The sequence below is a fragment of the Schistosoma haematobium genome, chromosome 1 (assembly GCF_000699445.3).
Source record: "Schistosoma haematobium chromosome 1, whole genome shotgun sequence".
In the NCBI taxonomy this organism is placed as follows: Eukaryota; Metazoa; Platyhelminthes; class Trematoda; order Strigeidida; family Schistosomatidae; genus Schistosoma; species Schistosoma haematobium.
The window spans coordinates 9,770,702-9,789,990 of NC_067196.1; the positions used below are offsets into that span (position 1 = coordinate 9,770,702).

At 37.5% G+C, this 19,289-nt stretch overlaps 1 protein-coding gene across 2 annotated transcripts; it reads left to right on the top strand.

The window, feature by feature from the left end:
- The first annotated feature begins 10,620 nt into the window (after positions 1–10,620).
- Positions 10,621–19,174, top strand: EIF1AD_1 (putative RNA-binding protein eif1ad). 2 transcript variants are annotated; one of them, XM_051209659.1, is made up of 5 exons: positions 10,621–10,714; positions 13,343–13,507; positions 13,546–13,760; positions 15,859–15,971; positions 18,771–19,174. In XM_051209659.1, exons 2-5 carry the CDS (start codon positions 13,412–13,414, stop codon positions 18,902–18,904), a joined length of 558 nt encoding a protein of 185 aa, XP_051073093.1. In that variant the 5' UTR covers positions 10,621–10,714; positions 13,343–13,411; the 3' UTR covers positions 18,905–19,174. The 2 variants fall into 2 exon arrangements, with proteins under 2 accessions (XP_051073093.1, XP_051073094.1); XM_051209660.1 differs by lacking the exon at positions 18,771–19,174 and having other exon boundaries at positions 10,644–10,714; positions 13,343–13,502; positions 15,859–16,042.
- The last annotated feature ends 115 nt before the right edge of the window (positions 19,175–19,289 follow it).

A 19,289-nucleotide genomic window follows, 5' to 3' on the forward strand; every position in this document is an offset into this window, starting at 1 on the left:
CATGATTAGTTTGTTATCAGTGAACTAGATCGTTAACTGAGGCGAAGGAAACCTTGAGGCGCGTTTCTTCTTAGGTGGCATTTGATGATGCAGTAGAAAAAGTGAAGTCACGGGCTGGCAAGAAAATACATATTAACGATCTAAAAGCATTTAAGACGGACGTAGCCATCAGTGACTTCATACTATCGTATTTTCAGGTTGTGGTACGTGGATGGAGGTCTTCAATATGTTCCGACAGATACGTGGAGAGGATACTGTGTTGGCACGTCGCAGATCCACCTTTGCATTCATGAGCAAACGTTGCACTAAAAATGTCCAGAAGTGGTTTGTATTGGTTCTATGTGTAATATTGATGATCAAAAATATGTTGCACAGTAAGTTTTACTTTGTTAGGTACTCAATATTTCAGTTATTTGTGGCTAACAACTTAGACGGAACCCGCCCGGTCATGTTTGTGTGAACAGAGTGATATTGACATTGTGCTGTTAAATATGTACAAAGAAAATATCACTCTACAAAAATACCACATGCATTCAATTTACTGGCATGATGCATTTACCAGTAACGCTCTCGACTCAATAAAAGCAGACTGAATCCAATTTAACTACCAATTCAATATTTTCCCGAAAGATTTTAAGCTTACAAGGCGAGTGTTCAATAGATTACACAAATGTCCGTAAAAGGAAAAACGTCGTTGTTTATCAACGGAATTTTGCAAACGAAGAATAACAGAGTGTAATACAGACTTCTGCTAGTTTATAACTCACCGATAAATGAATTGAACTGGCAGAGTACATTATCACTCGAGATTCACTTGTAGTTTAATGCTCAGTAGGACAATTCATGGTGCCTTCCTGATTCTTGAGATAAAATGTTAACGTTTGGTGTACGAAGTACACCCTCATAGTCCCGCAAGTACTACAATATATATTCTAGTTCTAACTCATGGATTTCATATCCGTATATTGTCGTCTCCCATCTTCAAGCGACTGACATTTTGCAGCTACTAAAGTACGATGAGGACGAATACGTGAGTTTCTATAATCGCAGGTTCTCTTCACATATAATCCATATCTGTAGTATTTACACTAACTAATAACTGCTTTGTATTGATTATGCACGCTGATTACGAGTCCCAAATATAATATGTTAACTTGAACTCATCTAGTTCTACCTACCTTAGACTGTACTATTTTGATTAGCACATTAATTCAAGTAATTTCAATTCAACTAATATCTCATTTGGCGTCACCATAGTTATTTTCAGAACAAATGGATGTTTAATGAATTTGTGAAGCATTTAAGAGTTTAAGTCTTACACTTTTTGAAGGACAAAAGAAATATCAAACAAAATATGATCAAAAATGTGTGCGTAATACCAAGACCAGTCGTCATGTGTTTCTATAAGACGTTAGTGTTTGAATATTTGTTTGGTTTAAACTTCAACGAACCAACTTGTCACTCAGTTCTTCAAAATATTTCGACGTTCAACTCACAAATCGTTAGTAGGTTATAAAAACAAATGAGGAATTAGTTACCTCGAAGTTATAGATACAATTTTTCTGCTCGAATATCTGGTTGCTAGCTGACTCAGAATAGCCTTACTTTATCGTCTGCAGATCTAATTATCCTCACTACTTTATAACGCGTTTCGAATCCCATCACGCCGTTTCAATCGTTTCCTACCCAAATGAATTTGCTACTACCATAGGTATGAAGTCATGCATACAGTTTTCCAAGTCTGTTATTACATGCTTACTTGCGCCTGTTACCCCACGTGGAGGAGCATAAGCTTCCCACCAGTTTTCTCCATCGTACTCCGTTCTGGACATTCCTTTCCAGTTGTTTCCAGTCTCTATCCATCCTTTTGATGTCTGCTTCCAATTCTTTGGTTTTTCTTTTCCAAGTTAGCTCCTGTCTAGTGATTCAGCTTGGTGATTTCGGCAATGTATGTCCTGTTCACTTCCAACGTCTCTTAATTTACGCTTCAGTTTGAAGTCGGTTTGTTCTCTACCACAGTAGGCTGTTGCTGATGGTATCCGGCCGACTGGCATTAATTATCTAGCGCAGACAACTGTTCGTAAACACTGTTGCGTTCCTGATCTGTCTACCCACTAATATACAGACGATAATTTGTCTCAAACTGGAATAAAACGCGATAAGCTGACTTTTTTCTTTGAGGTTAGAAACGCATGAGTTTGAGGGGAAATTATCCCATCATTTGAGTGGTTAACAAACGCGTGCGAGAAAGAAGAGACGACTGGAATACTACTCCATCAATTCCCATATGCGATTCAGATTAGCGAAAACAGATACATGAATAAATAGATGACTAAAGTGATCAAAATGCACAAGCAATTAGGAAATAAAATTATGTCCAAAAATAACAATTAGGGTAGAAAAATAGACTACTAAAGGTTATCTATAAATTACAATAGCTTTAGAACGAAAAAAGGTGTGCCAGTAAATCATACATCGACTGAAAGCTTATGGCTTGTAGAATAAATCAGAAATAAAAATAAATATTAGTGTTTGACAAGCTTTGAATGAAGCGAAATAACGTTCACAAAAATAGCTTTCGTTTTTTGTCAATGCTTCTTTGTTCCTTTGTGTACATAAAACTCGTGTGCTCTTTTGTTGATAATTGTAGTAGTTCTCAAAATTTCAGCGACGTACAGTAAAACTATCTTGACATCCGTATTGATGATTCTGAACTTGATACTGGCTAACAATTGTTTTGAGTCCTATATGTCCTTCAATTATAGGAATCCTGCTCTTGTTTTGCCTATCCTTGCCTTTGCGTCTGTATCCGATCCTCCTTGTTCATAGATGGTGCTTCCCAGATACGTGAAATTTTCGACCACTTCCGGAGCTTCTCCATCAAGTATGATTGGGTTGGTGTTCTCTGTGTTGTATTTGAGGATCTTGCTCTTTCCCTTGTTTATGTTGAGGCCTACTGCTGTTGAGGCTGCTACTACATTGGCTGTCTCGACCTGCATTTGTCCGTGCGTATAGGATAGAAGTACCAGGTCATCTGCAAAGTCCAAATCGTCTAGTTGCATGCAAACTGTTCATTGTATTCCGTGCTTTCTCAAGAAGTGAGGGTGTTCATGATCCAGTCAACCACTAGAAGAAAGAGTAAGAGGGAGAGTAGGCAAACTTGTTTGACTCCTATACTCACTTGGAATGCATCTGTCAGTTATCCTCCATGAACGACTTTGTAGTTTACTTACTTACTTACGCCTGTTACTCCCGATGGAGCATAGGACGCCGACCAGCATTCTCCATCCCACCCTGTCCTAGGCCTTCCTTTCTAGTTCGATCCAATTGTTGTTCATTCTTCTCATGTCTGTCTCCATTTCTCGGCGTAATGTGTTCTTTGGTCTTTCTCTCCTCCTTTGGCCTTAAGGATTCCAATTGAGGGCTTGTCTTGTGACACGGTTAGGTACCTTCCTCAATGTGTGTCTTACCCACTTGCAGCGCTTCTTCCTGATTTGTTCCTCCGCTGAGATCTGGTTTGTTCTCTCCCACAGTACGTTGTTGCTAATAGTGTCCGGCCAACGGGTCCGAAGTATTTTGCGTAGACAACTGTTAATAAACACCTGTATTTTCTGGATGATGGCTTTTGTAGTTCTCCAGGTTTCTGCTTCATACAGTAGAACTGTCTTGACATTTGTATTGAAAATCCTGACCTTGGTGTTGGTTGACAGTTGCCTTGAGTTCCAGATGTTCCTCAGTTGTAAATATGCTGCTCTTGCTTTGCCGATCCGCGCCTTCACATCTGCATCAGATCCACCCTGTTCATCAATGATGCTGCCCAGATATGTAAAGGTTTTTACATCTTCCAAATCTTCTCCGTCAAGTGTGATTGGATTGGTGCATGCTGTGTTGTATAGAAGAATCCTGCTTCTCCCTTTGTGTATCCTGAGACCTACTGCTGCTAAGGCTGCTGCCACATTGGTCGTCTCCTCCTGCATTTGTTGTTGCGTTTGGGATAGAAGGGCCAGGTCATCTGCGAAGTCCAGATCGTCCAACTGCATCCTAGATGTCCATTGTATCCCGTGTTTCCCTTCAGATGTTGACGTCTTCATGATCCAGTCGATCACCAGGAGAAAGAGAAAGGGTGGGAGTAAGCAACCTTGCCTAACACCGGTCTTCACTTCGGACGACTTTATCAACTGTCCTCCATGCACGATTTTGCAGTGTAATCCATCATATGAGTTCTGTATGATATTGACCATCTTCTGAGGCACGCCGTGGTGTCGAAGAAGTTTCCATAGTGTTGTTCTGTCCACGTTATCGAATGCCTTTTCGTAGTCAACGAATTTGATGTAGAGTAATGAGTTCCATTCAATTGATTGTTCCACAATGATCCGTAGAGTTGTGATTTGGTCTGTACACGATCTATCCCTACGGAATCCTGCCTGTTGGTCACGAAGTTGGGCGTCTACACAGTCCTTCATCCTGTTTAACAATACCCTGTTGAAGACTTTTCCCTGTATTGAGAGAAGAGTGATGCCCCCGTAGTTATCACACTTGCTGAGATCGCCTTTCTCTGGTATTTTGATCAGGATTCCTTCTTTCCAGCCTTTTGGTACTTGTTCCTCATCCGAAATCTTATTGAAGAGAATGTGGAGTATCCTTGCAGTTGCCGCTACGTCTGCTTTTAGTGCCTCTGCTGGAATGTTGTCTGGTCCTGCTGCTTTGCCACTCTTGATTTGTCTGGTGGCCATGCTGATTTCTCCAATTGTTGGTGGGCCAACATTGATTGGGAGGTCCGTGCGTGCTGCTACGATGTTGAGTGGGTTTAGTGCAGCTTGTCGATTCAAGAGTTCTTTGAAGTGTTCTACCCACCTGTTTTATGGCTCTTCAATGTTGGTGATCACCTCGCCTTCCTTACTTTTCACTGGTCGTTCTGGTTTGCGTCGATTTCCAGAGAGTTTCTTTGTCGTGTCATACAGTTCTCTCATGTTTCCATCTCTTGCAGCCTTTTCCGCTGTCGTTGCTAAATCTTCGACATATTTACGTTTGTCGGTTCTGATGCTCCTCTTCATTTGTTTGTTTAATTCTGTGTATTTAGCTTTTGCCTTGGCTTTTTCTGCTCTTGTTCGGCCGGTATTGATTGCTACCTTATTGTCCATCCTTTCTTGAATCTTATCCAGTGTATCAACAGTGAACCATTCCTTGTGATGTTGCTTTTTGTGGCCCAGAACCTCATGGCATGTTGAAGTGATTCCCTCTATGATCCCTTTCCAGTTGCTCTCCATAGTAGTTCCCTCTTCATTGAGTAGATCATGAAAGGCCTGGAACTTATTGCTGAGGACTATCTTGAATCCGTTGAGTTTGTCAGTATCCCGAAGAAAGGCCGTATTGAACTTTTATGATATTGTCCGCCCCATTATCCAGTGCTTCTTGAGTTTCAATTTCATTTTGACGACCAGCAAGTGATGATCTGATGCTATATCAGCTCCTCTCTTGGTTCTCACGTCCTCTATAGTCCTCCTGAACGTTTTGTTGATGCAAATATGGTCGATTTGGTTTTGCGTGGTGTGATCCGGTGAAGTCCATGTGGTATTGTGAATGCGTTTATGTGGGAATATGGTGCCGCCTATGACCAGTTTATTGAAGGCACATAGGTTTGCAAATCTCTCACCATTTTCGTTCATCTCTCTCAGTCCGTGTCGTCCCATTATGTCTTCATATCCGGTGTTGTCCATTCCAACCTTGGCGTTGAAATCTCCCATCAGACTGTTCAAGTTCTTTGTTGGGCACGTCTCGATGAGTGACTGCAGCCTATTGTAGAATTGATCTTTAGCGCCTTCATTGTAATCGTTCGTAGGCGCATAGCGTTGTATGATGTTCGTTAAAATGCCCTCTTTCTTTGTTTTGAAGGGGGCTTTGATGATCCTTGGTCCATGAGATTCCCATCCTATAAGCGCATTTTGTGCTTGTTTGGACAGTATCAATGCAACTCCTTGTGTATTTGGGGCATTTTCTTCTCCATGGACGGAGTATAACAGGAGTTCTCCTGAAGTTAGTCGTTGTTGTCCAACTTGTGTCCAATGTGTTTCACTGATCCCAAGCACCTCCAGATTGTATCTTCTCATTTCTGCAGCAATTTGGAAGGCTCTCCCGGTGTCCCACATTGTACGAACATTCCATGTACCTAAATAAATGGTCGCTCTGGTTTTCAGAAGGGGCGTCGGTCTCGTGGCTTCCGAAGAAACTCGGCTTTCAACATGAGGCGTCATAACTCTTCTAAATGAAGATCTGACTCCCGGGGCAGAGTTTAAGTGGTTTGAATAATTTTTTGTGATTGATGTTTTTTTAGCGAGTTAGTTTTCTACGGGATGGGGACGCTAACCCCATACCCAACCTTCCTCCATTATCCTGGCTAGGGACCGGCAGTAGCCCCCGGAGGGACTCCAGGTGGAGTTAGTTTAGTTGGTCGTATTAACTCCGGATGATGTTGGTGATTTTTACACCAGTGTCGACGTAGTTTCCATGAGGTTCTCCTCTCCACTCTGTCAAATACTTTCTCATAGTCAAGGAAGTTGATGTGTGCTGATGGGTTCCATCCCACTGATTGTTCAACAATGATCCATAGTGACGCAGTTTGGTTTGTTCACGACTGACCGTAACAGAATCCTGTTGGCCTGCTGATCTCGGAGTTGAGTGTCTACTGATACTTTCATTCAGTTCAACAACCCTCTGTTAAAAACGTTTACTGTTACCGCTATTGGTGTGATTCCTCTGTAGTTCCCACATTTGTTCAGATCTACTTTCTTTGTTATATTGATGAGGTATCCTTATTTCCAGTATGTCGGCACTTGTTCTTTCTCCCAAATCTTCCCGAATAAAACGTGGAGCGTGTTTGCAGTTATTTCTGTCTGACTTTAGTGCTTCGAATGATATATTGTCAGGTCTATCTGCTTTCACACTCTTGACTTATGTGATGGTCATTCTGACTTGTTTGATCATTGGTAGAGTGACACGTATAGGAATGTCTGTGGATGGTGCTTCGATGTCCGGTGGATTTAATGGAGCAGGTCTATTCAAGAGTTCCTCGAATTGTTCCACCCATCTGTTGTTCAGTTCTTGAATCTCGGTGATTGTCTTGCATTTTTTATGCTTGACCGGTCTCTCTGGTTTCCTGTATTTTCCAGACAGTTTATTCGTTGTGTCATATGGTTGTTTCACATTTCCCTCTCTTAGAGCTTTTTCCGCAGTCGTTGTTAAGTCTTCCACATATTTCTGCTTGTCGGCTCTAATGTTTCTCTTCACTTGCATGTTTGCTTTGGTGTATTCGGCCTGTGCGTCGACTTTCTCTGTTCTTGTCCGACTGTTGTTGATTGCTGTCTTCTTGTTCTTCCTTTACTGAATCTAGTCAAGTAATTCGATAGGGATCCATTCCTTGTGATGATAATTCTTGCGTCCCAGAATCTCCTGACGCATTGAAGTTAGTGCTTCTTTGATTCCCTCCCAGTTGTCCTACATAGTGGTGTTTTGTTCTTTCAGTAGATCTTGTAATGCTTGGGATCTGTTATTGAGAGTTATCTTAAGATCGTTTAGTTTGTCAGTATGTCGAGGGAAGGCTGTGTTGAACCCTTGTAATGCTGTTTTTCAGTTGTCTAGTGCTTTTTTAAATTCAGTTTCATCTTGACAGCCACCAGTTGGCGGTGATCTGAAGCTAGCTATGTCAGCTCCTCTCCTGGTTTTCACGTCTTCCATTGACCTTGCGAATTTTTCAGTGGTGCAAATGTGGCCGGTCTGATTCTCTGTAGTGAGATCTTGTGAGACATATTTAGCTATGTCAGTCAGTTCATACCATCCCATGATATCTTGATATCCGTTGTAGTCCATCCAACCCTGCCGTTTAGGTTTCCCATCAGAATGGTCAGGTCCTAGGCAGTTCTCTACGATCTGTTGCAGCCTTTAGTAAAACTGATCTTTATTGTCTTCGCTGTTATCATTATTGGGTGCATAGCAGTGGATAACATTCATTGTGATTCCCTCCTTTATTTTGAATGATGATTTGATAATTGTGGATCCATGGGATTCTCATCGTATAGATGCTCTACACGCTTCATTGGGCAGCACAGGGCAAATGCCTGAGTATACGGGCGATTTTTCTCGCTGTGACCAGAGTACAGCAGCATCACTCTCATATCTGTCCTTTTCTGTCCGACTTGGGTCCCATGGTCTTCACTGATTCCCAGCACCACCAAGTTGTATCTCCTCATTTCCGTGGCAGTTTGACTGGTTCCCGCGGTCTCTCACACTGTCCGGACATTCCATGTCCCCATGTTGATTGTTGCTCTGGTTGCTAGAAGGCGCGTCAGACTCGTGACTTTCGAAGAACCCTGGCTTTCTTCGTGAATTATCCTAATTCTTCCGAGTGAAGATTTTTCAACTCAAAGGGCAGAGGTTAATGGGTTTAAGTTGTTTATTCTGGTCAGCGTTGTTTTAGCAAGTTTGTTTTTACGTGATAGGGTCACTGATTTTATATCTGGCTTCCCCTCTTTTCTCGAGCTTGAGATCGTCAATCACTTTACAGGAGCTATAAGAGAGGTTGAGTCTGCTATTCGTAGACAAGAAGTGAAAACATGCCTTCTACTGTGTAATATTCGTTCGCATTATGTCACAATATGCATAGTACCTCGATTTAGCTGGTGGACATACAAGTTTCAATTCGAATCATGAGTATAAATGAGTTAAACTCCATTATGTGTTGCGTAACTCTCTTGTGGTTATAATACTAAAGCAAGAGAGTGAACCATTTGATGTCACACTCATATTAAATACATGGTAAACAAAAGAATATAACTTATCTCAGCATCTAGTATCTCACATCTCAAGCTCACGCTTGAAATGATTGATATGGTCGACGATGAATGGCATGACTGAAGCACAATCATTTGTTTGTTATCAGTATGATTAGTTCATAAGATGACAAGTAATGATGAAAGCTCGCGATTATTTGTCAAATAACAGAGTCTAACAAAGTTGGCTGTTTAAATTCTGAAACACAGTACAGAAAGGCTCAATTTACTTGGTGAATACTTTTCTGTGCATCACGCACCTTTCCTTTATATTTGATGGAATTCTTAGGAACTAACAACCGCTGTTGTATGAACAGAATTTAGTGTTGCGAAAATGACTTGTTCACCACTTGTGTATCTAGCATCTGGATGAGATTGCTTACTTAGAGTCTGCTTCTGGTATTCATTAAGGCCATGAGATGCTGGGAGGATTACTCTACTCTCTTGAACTTTAATACAAATTTATTTAGTCTCCTTAGAATGATTTGACTAAATATACATGCAACAGATGGGATGACTACATTGAAGTTCTCACTGACTTTATATTCTTATTTGATAACTAATAGGTTTTGTTTAGATTTGCAGAGGGTGCCCATGCCATACTAAGCTTTACTATCAGTTGTAAGACCGAGCTTAAACGCCTTGCCAAAAGATCGACGGAATTTCGAACGTTTAAATGTGACCGAATTGCGGAACGATATATACCAGATAGGCACGAAAGTCTGTAATACGCTTGATGCGCATGAGAAATTTCTCAAACTCCATGTATAACATGAAGAACTGACCCCTAGGAACGCACTACGCGAATGATGATAACTTAAAATGTCATCACATGTCAAAAATGACAGCAGAGAACAACACTCACTAGTAAGTTGAGAGCATCAATTCTGTCAGTTTAACAGTGGTCTTATATTCAATTTTCAATTATTTCACTCAGCTTTACTCGGCATATGAAGATATGGTATTCTTTTCTTCACTGTTAAAGGATATAAATTCTGAGGAGAGTATCTGGAAGAGAATCAGTTAATCAGTTTGGAGGCCAAAACCCAAGACCTATCAGGAGACAGTCAAGAATTCCGAGTGACTTAAAAAATCCTAAACGTTCGTGGTCATCATATCGGACACCTAATAAATTTACACCCAGACACTAACCTCATAGGTGGAACATGATAAACTGGATTGTAGACATGCATTCTACTCCTTACAAGAAGTCGAGTGTCTTGACCCACTACCTAAAAAGGGGTCTGAAAGATTTCTCGGGCGCTCCTAAAAGCCAAGACATATATATTCTTAAAGACTCAGAGCAGGATCTTATAGACCTCTCAATTCTGTCTGGTCGCAGATTAGGTGGTCCGGTTTCGATGTATAGGATACTAAGAAGTCATTTTTAACCTAGCATATCGCCTCGTTATCTTGCTACAAGGTCAGTACAACTGAGAGGAAATACGACGGCAGTACAAAAGCTAAGAACAAATTAGGTACTTGGGGTACACAGATTTTCGCACCAAGTAATCAATTCTCGCAACCTGATACACGAAGAGATGCTCTCTGTCCCTTAGATGGAATTATTTAAGAGAAGACGAGGAATTATCAGAAGCTTAATAGAAAAGGGATAACATAGTCCGTAGGCCGGCCTTCTGTCCTCAATACACACATATGTTTTATACCACTTAGTTCCCACCTGGAGTCATCAATGTTTCATCACTTCTAGTAATGGAAGCTCCTCAACCGTAAGTTTGCTCTGTTCTGATCATAACTATTTTAACATACGGCATATTTGTGCGATTCAATTGGAGATTGAGCAGCAAGCGGCTGCGGAATGACCTTACAGAGTGCATACTTCTTAAAAAGTTTAAGTCTTAGTGTACTGTATTTGTTTGTGTCGTGGGAAAGTAAGTTATTAGATTATATTTCAATCACGAGTAGAAATCTTCATCATTCTGAATTCGATCTTATTGCAACTTGTGCTTCTGGTCTGGAAATTTCATTATTATTATTATGGACAGTATATACTGTCTAACGCAATTTCCAAAACTTTCGGATAAAACTACAAATTTTATTACGTTGTTCTATAAGCATGTTGCTGATTGACCGTCTTCATATAGACTGTTAGACCGGAGCTATGTTAATGCGTTTGTTGAATGCTACTTAATCTAAATACTATGCGTCTAAAATGCCAAAGAATCCCTAAATGTACTTCGATACAAATGTTTGCCAGATATATGTCAAAAATTTTCGTGTAGTCTTTTTCGTTCATTTTCACATCAGTATATAAAAATTCATTATTCTACGGTAAACATGAAAAGCGAGTGATGTTTTATGGCAATCTACAACATGCAGTCTTTGGTTGGTGCCATCGGGAGATCAACTTTGAAGAAGTTACTTTCCAGATATGCAGTTTAGCACAAGGGTTGAATTAAGACATCTGATTGGTATTGCGTTAGGTATGGCTTGACCGAAGTGACTACTATGAATTTGGTGTTCATTTTGTTGTGTTAATGAGGTGTGGTAACTTGAACCGATGCATATATGTGCCTGGTCTTACTTTGTAGTTGACTGACTGACTGAAGGCGTGGGTTAGGCCCATATTGAGTGAATGTAAAAAGTTCACATATCCTCTTGGGATTTGGATGGTCATGTCATAAAGGGGTTAATGTGCAATGCACACGGCATCAGCCTTTACCGGAGTACGAGTTACTAGTAAAAGTAGAAGTACGTCCATTCAGTGTGCTGTATCCTCAGGGAAAAAAGTGAAGTGATGGTTAGTGAATTTGCTATAACATCATATGTTTGGGGACTATATGAGATCATTCGAAATCGTTTTATGTCTATAAACGTCATCAAGTTGTAAAACAATCCAGTCTCAATATGGCATCTATGGTCTATTTTAATAGTTAGCTGGCAGCCAAAGTTTGCAATCTATCGTTCGCCTAAAGCGCGTGCGATAGTTTCACCAGTGATTTGTGTTGAGCACAACTTTATACCATTGCGTGAAGCGATCGATATATCCTAAGAAGCACAGTGATCCAATTTATTGCCTCTAAATATTCGCCTTAATGGCTTGTTTTCGGAGTCTTCCAAATGAGGATCCACATTTTGGAGAGTTGTTTCTTCATCTGAAACTGCAATCAAGTAGTCGCCAATTTATCCAATGTACAAATTCAAACTCCCAGAGTATATATTTGGTAAAGCGTTGAAGCATTTGCGCGGTATTTTACAGTCGTTAGCGCACACATAAAACTTCAATTAGCCCTAAAGTGCTAATTGCGGCTATTTTGTGGACGTTTTTTTAGGTCATAGGGATCTGGTTATAGGTTCTAAGTCAAAATTTGAAAATATAGTTATAAATTTTATGTTAGCCATCAAATCGTAGTTGTGGGTCAGGGATAACAGTTTGAAATAGGTTTTTCATTAAACCTCAATGGGTGTTGCTTTGATTCGATCGTATGCAACGTTGACGACCTATTTCAGTAATAATTTTACTTAAACATCATCGCTCACTCTTTGACCAGATCGAATTGTGATTATTATATGAAAGCATTAAGCTGTAAGCTTGCAGCAAAACATTTTCCAGTCGGTTGAAGTTTTTTTCATCGGTATAAAAAGCAACAAAGTACATTAAAATTTATTTACATGTATCTGCCAAGCACTTTTTTTGTCAAAAACATGTTTGTCTTAAGTGAATGTCAGGACGTATTGACATTTTTTTCGATTCCTTCTAACGATAGAACGCTGTATGTAAAATCCTGAATTTAGCAGTAAAAAGAGTGATATGTCATTGTTATGAAGAGTAGAAATAAGTAGTATTACGTTAGGTAGTTTCAGTCCAGTTAGGTAGTTCATAAAATTATTATCAACCAGAAAAAAATAGAATAAAAGCAGTAAACTAACCGAAATCTTTGTGATAGGTATCTTTCCATATATATCCTTGATTGTTTCCCAACGTACTGATTTACATAGATTTTTGGACTATGTTGTTCTACATACACCTCCACAATAATAAAGTGTATGTAATAAGTTAAAAGCGTGTACCAATAGTTTCACCATTGGATTGCAATATAATTCTTGGCATTGTAATTTTTCTGGTCAGTGTCAAGAGGCAGGAAGTGATCGATTTACCGTATATACAGTGATATTAAATTTGTTTCACTAGTAGTTTATGAAAAATTACTCGAAAATTTACCTGTAAAATGCTTCATATATCAGGTGAATTTTGAATAAAAGGTCTACACTTTTAATATTGAATTACCTCACTTGGATAATGTAGTAGTTTTATGCCATGTATCATTTCGTTATGTTTTACTTGACTACACAGGTAAGATGTATGAGGTTTTTGCAAGACCATTCTCTTTTTCGTAAGAGGGTCATATTTTTGTTAACCAAATACTTAGTTTGCGATTTCAAACACTTTAGTCAACCAACTTTTCAGTTCACACAAAGGGTGTTTTTTTACAGAATTCATCCACCTCTATTATACGTTTATTCCAATGATAAAATTTAACTGTTACTCTGTTTTCTAGGGATTCCACGTTTTGCACAGCTATTATCTGTAAGACGACATTTTAATCTATAAATCCTATAAAGCAAGAATGATTCTTCCCTCCTCTGTGCCTAAGCGTAAAAAGGCAGAAAAGGAACTTTTTAAAGATACTCATACCATAGAATCAAATGAAATCATTTGTAAGGTACAAACTACTTTATAAATAAATGATCTGATCTCCAGTTAGTCAAATCATGCGGCAACTATTTGTTCACTGCGATAACAGAACAGGGAGAGGAAGTTTTCGTATCCATTCCAGAAAGATTTCGCAATACATTCTACTTTGCTCAAGGTGGTTTTGTTATCTGTTCACCGCTGGATAGCAAAAAGGTGAAGGGAGAAATTCGAACTGTGTTACAAAAGGATAATATTAAGGCTCTGGTTAATGAAGGCCGTTGGTAAGTGTATAATATGTTAATAGTCGTGCCATAATTTTATATCGTCTTATTCGTAAATTATTTAAATTACTTATTATCATTATTATGAATAATGTGATGGAATGCCAGAATGTAAAAACTAATGGTGTTCGGTTTTCAGCTGATTCTTGTAATCTGCACTCCTGTCTTCTGAACTGAAAATACCAAATGTTGATGTTTTATCCCTCATTGACTACTAGCCATAATAATAAAATCATCATTTGACAACGCGTTGTGAGTTTAGCTGAAAACATACATGCCACATTAAGATCCTTTTTCTCAGATCAGAAACCATATTTATGTACAATTCGACGTTGCGCTTGCATGGGAATTCATTTTCTACATATAAATACTAACCAGTCTTAACTATTATATGAAATAGGTTGTTTTCTTTTCGTACTTCGTATGTTTTTTTCTGTGTCACTTCGAAACCAACTTCAGTAATTAAGGTATGAAAAACTCTGTTTGTAGTATGATAATCATTTGTAACTTCAGGTCGTTTGAAACTGGTGAGAAGCTTTGAAATATAGTGCATTCATGTTATTTTGGAATCCCTTTTCTTCTCACTTTATTAAAATGTATCAAGGATTCAAAATGTAAGAAAGAACTAGCAGTTAGATCTATCTCTTCTATATTTCTGTCAACTAACATTCGTTAGGACTAGACATTTAATATTTAGAAAAATCATCACGTAACCTGAGTGTTGTATGAAAAATGTTACTAGCGTTTCGTAAAGCGAATACACTAGCTGTTTTCATGTTTTCAAGGTGTAGAATATACCTAAAGATACAGTAGTATTTCGAAATTGCTCTGTAGTGTTTTGCTAGGTAGGCGTAAGTTTATTTATTGTTGCTCTTATTAATAATTGGTATTCCTGACTAATAAATAAGTCAACGATAACCTACATTTCATAATCACTGTTCTGGATCGGACAGGCTGTAATCAAGTTTGTATCCACCGTTTGGCTTAACATTTTCACAAGTTATGCATAAATTTGTAGCTACTGATAATTTATAAATAGTACAAATCATAGTACGAAACGTTTGGACATTGAGTTTTCAGTAACTCAATACATGTCTACACACTGACAATCTTTGAAGTAGTACGACCTCTAGAAAGCAACAGTTTAGGCCGCGTGGTTGATCAGTCGTCACCAGCCTCTTACTCTAATGCTACCTTAAGACATGACATTAATTAGTTAATGTCCTTTATGGTGGATTTCAATCAAAATATTTACAAGTTTTTTATAGTCATCTAATAAATCGGTATAAAAATACTATAATCTATACCAACATCTGTCGTCAAGTGCTTGGGAGAGCCTTTGTTATCTTATTGAAGGGCTTATCTTTCGTTTTCTTGACCCTCATAGCCACTTCTGGCTTCGCGTAATTGTTGGCTATGTCCAATACACTCCTCGATAATCACTAATAAAGTATACAGGAAACTGGACTCGGAGTGTGTTAAATAAAATTATTACAAATCATATACTTAATCACATATATATCCAGCCTTTTAATACTTTTTTACTTATGTTTTGATGTGAACTGAAATTCTGGTGTAGCTCTGAATAAAGAATATCAGAAGCTACAGAATCATTAATTAATATGAAACCTAGCTCTATTAATCACCTTTTATTCAGTGAATCAATCTTTTTGAGTGGGTTCTAGCAATAATACCTAGGTCCCTAAACATAAACAGTTAGAATTGATTTCAACCTGCACCCCAGTAAGTGAAAACAATTTTTAGTTATGCATTCATTTTGTGCTGACAACATGTACGACTTAGCTTACTAGTCCCTGCATTACTTTTATGATATAGTTGCACTCTTTAATTCTAATTCTATTTGTGTCAACTATCGTTTTGAGTTATAAGTATTTAATCATAGTTTTAATTGCTAACTGTTCCGTTGAAAAAATACAACCGATGGTTTTATTCACGAATTGGTCACAGCTTTTTAAATGCTATGCTAAGCGATTTGTTTGTGTCTAGATTTCTTGGTATACTATTTTAATTACCAAATAAATTCAACCGCTTTTTTGGCTGAGTAATATTTATTATTTTCCCTATCACTTCTTTATAGGCCGGAAACTTTTACTGTAAACATATCAAAGGAATCCTCAATAAAGAATGACAATTATATCCCAGAAGATATGCTTCCATCATTCTCTGATAGTTCTGACACAGAAAGTGAATGTATATCTGATAACAATTAAAAATTGTATATATATTTGTGTGGTTGATTTCACCACTTATCAACAGTAAAATCTCGTTTTTTTTTGAGAAGCAGTTTCCTGAATTCATCATTGTTGTTCTCTTTATCAATCTCGTTTCCCCAGTATATTTACCATTTATTTTCGTTGTCTATTACTGTTGGCAACGAGTTGATGTTTCAGCAATTATAGGTTATTTGAATAAATTGAATCTCAACAGAATTTTTAGGCTTAACTGTAACTAACATCACTAGTATTAAGAAGTGGTCGCATAACCATTGTCAACAAAGTTATTTGATGTTAATCTTTTACAACTTAATACCAAATTCTGTTCATTTGAATCACTTTTTAAAGTTTTGTTACCGTTTGTGTTCCTGTTATGCGTTATCAAGTCAGAATTTGTTTAAAGAAAGGTTCTGTACGCCGAGTAGTGGTTTGATTGGAGAGATGACCTATTGTAATCGTTGAGATATATGGACATATTGCTAATATCACTAAGGTTACAGTAGGATCCATGTCGGGAGGTTCTGAAGTTGCCACAGTGTATAATAGCTATATTGGGTTATCATGTGTTAAATACAAACAATTTAGTTGATTGTGTAAAATACTGTTCATCAGTTGACATCAATGAGTAGTTTCTAGACGTTATTTACAGATTTGTTGATATTCAAACATATATATATCCCCTTTTATGTTTAGGGCTGAAATCAATCAGTCTCTTTTGGTATATGTGCATCCCATGTGGATTACCTCTATAATGTCATTAAGTCCCTGAGTGAACATTGAAGTATTCTGTCATAATAATAAGGTATATTTCTAGTACTACGTACAAATAATTTAATAAGGAAAGTATTAACACTCAGAATTTATTAATATTGAATCTCAAAGTGTTCAGAAATCTGTTACATTATCGAAATCCCAACCACGTAGATAGAGAGTGCCGTACAACTACTTAAATAAAGATAAAACACAATTATCAAATAACCGGAAATAACATGTCACTTTTCGTAATTAAAGAAATTTTCAAAGAGTAGCATACATAAAAGAACAACAATAAATGCGGTAGAAAAAAAATGCTAATCCACCTGAAAAACAAGGCAAACCGTCTTAAATAAAAATGTAAACAGATAGGATAATTGCTTATTGCAATAAATGGAAATCTCTCATGATTAAAATATGAAACTTGGGCATGTGTAAATATAAGTCAAACAATTTGTTACTAATCTGTATGACGAGATGCATATACAAGAAAGGAATTATTAACCAGTCATACATGTAATCTTTCTTTTATATACTGGTACCATTGAATTAATTACTTCTATGAATCCGGTGTTCATCTTGCTGTGCTAATGCGGTATGGCAACTTGGACCGATGTTCCTGGTCCTACATTGTAGCTGACATGAATGAATAATGTTTACAGTTTGATTTATGAATCGACACCCACAAAGAAGGGTGATAGTCTTGATTATTCTATTTGTTCCTTAATAACTATCAACTTGGACATCAAGATGTCCTAAATGTATGTGCCTGATCATCGTATTTTTTCCTAATAAATATTTTATGATTCCTCGCGATTGCAGTTAATTTTTTTTCCTTTAACCAGTAATTTGTTTCAATTAAAATGAAAAGGAAACGTGAAAATAATGAAATAATAAATTTGAAAAGAATTTCGTATATTAAGTAGTTTTATATTGAAAAATACTGTAAGAAATATATTTCTCAATAGTTGAGATCACGAGTCAATTGAAGCTAGATCATCATGGAGAACCTAGAAGCACTGGACGGCCGTTTCGTCCTATTGTGTGACTCCTGAACAGTGAGCACCCACGATATTTTTATAAATATCAATCAGTAATGGTGAATTTTAATAAAAATCATTCATATTAGTTGTAATAAATTTGTTGTTTTCTAATTCAACCTTGATGAGTTTTTTTTTTACGGACAGTTTGACATCGAGTGGTATACTTTAAGATTGGACAAAGTTTTAGTCTCAAATGAACCTTTTGCTTTCCTCAAAAGGAATCCTGTGGTCTTAATGCATACTACGGTTAAGTTCATGTATGAGGATTGAGGGATATATTGTAAATATTTTTAAAAAGCAGTAGGTCATCCAGTTATTTCATGGAGATCTAGTAAACTAATACTAAAATAAGAGAATTGTTTTACTCACTTTCTCACATAAAGTGTTCTTTCTTAATAATAATGTTATGGATACTTATACTGACTAAACAATATCTCATATATTCATCATTCTAAAACTTTCATCTCATATCATTGAGTTAAAAGCTAATAGTGTTCAGTACTGACGAATCTTCCACCAATTCATCATAATCAAATATCCATATATTAGATGCATTTCATCTGGAAATAGGACAAAGTATCGATTCATGCATATTATCTATCATTTGGATTTATAAGTCCATGAAACCGACCTTTTATTATTATCTTAACACAAGTGATCGATAAGTTATTTTTATAAACAATTTTAATCACTACAATTAAATTAAGTTAACATTTCCCTAAGTTTTGACAATACAGGATATGTTTTACAAAATATGCATATAGATTGTCAATTTGCCAATGAATACAATTAAGTGATGTATGAGAAATATTGTCTTGCTGAAAAACTCATTAATACTAGATATCCTGTCGTGTATTCAGGGCTCAAATTTGCCGTACTGAAAAGTTTTAAATTAATACTAAACAGTTATTCAGTTCTTCTTGTATAACTTACGTGAATGTGATAGAAAAAAGCATTTTCAAACTGTTTTTTTCATTTAGTGAACTTATATGGAGTACCAAACCACATTTTCGGGGGTGTTGTTTACGAAAAGCGAATGTCCGGCGCTTTAACCGGATTCCAAACCAATGGTGCACATGGGCTCCAGTATCCTGCGGGAACAAATGGCGTATGAACCAATCGTTGGTCACCGGCTACCATGGAACTGCATCTCCTTTCGATGCTCTACTGCCTTGTGGATCAGACCATCAGGTCGAAGGCTCCGGGTGTAACCCCCTAAGAAAACCACCTGTTTCGGTTTGGGCACCCGGGGCAGTATCACAGCCCTCTCACAGATTGAATGGGATTTGTGTGGCGCATATGTATTTGGTGCCTCCTTGTACCAATATCTATGTGTTAAATTAATAATAATAAATAATAATCAAACCACATATGCCTTAACTTATTTAAATTTATTAGATCACTCAATAGTCGAATGTTTTCTTTACTAAGATTTGTTACAATATTCGTGTGATCCATTTTCATTAGTTGAAATCATGAGTCAATTGAAGCTAGATCAC

What these genes read in the sequence shown, in the direction of transcription:
- EIF1AD_1 (XM_051209659.1), top strand. Translation starts at nt 13,412, where the DNA reads ATGATTCTTCCCTCCTCTGTGCCTAAGCGTAAAAAGGCAGAAAAGGAA. An exon ending in CAAATGAAATCATTTGTAAG is followed by an intron (nt 13,508 to 13,545) that starts GTACAAACTACT and finishes TCTGATCTCCAG; the next exon opens with TTAGTCAAATCATGCGGCAA. An exon ending in TTCTGACACAGAAAGTGAAT is followed by an intron (nt 15,972 to 18,770) that starts GTATATCTGATA and finishes TTTTTCATTTAG; the next exon opens with TGAACTTATATGGAGTACCA.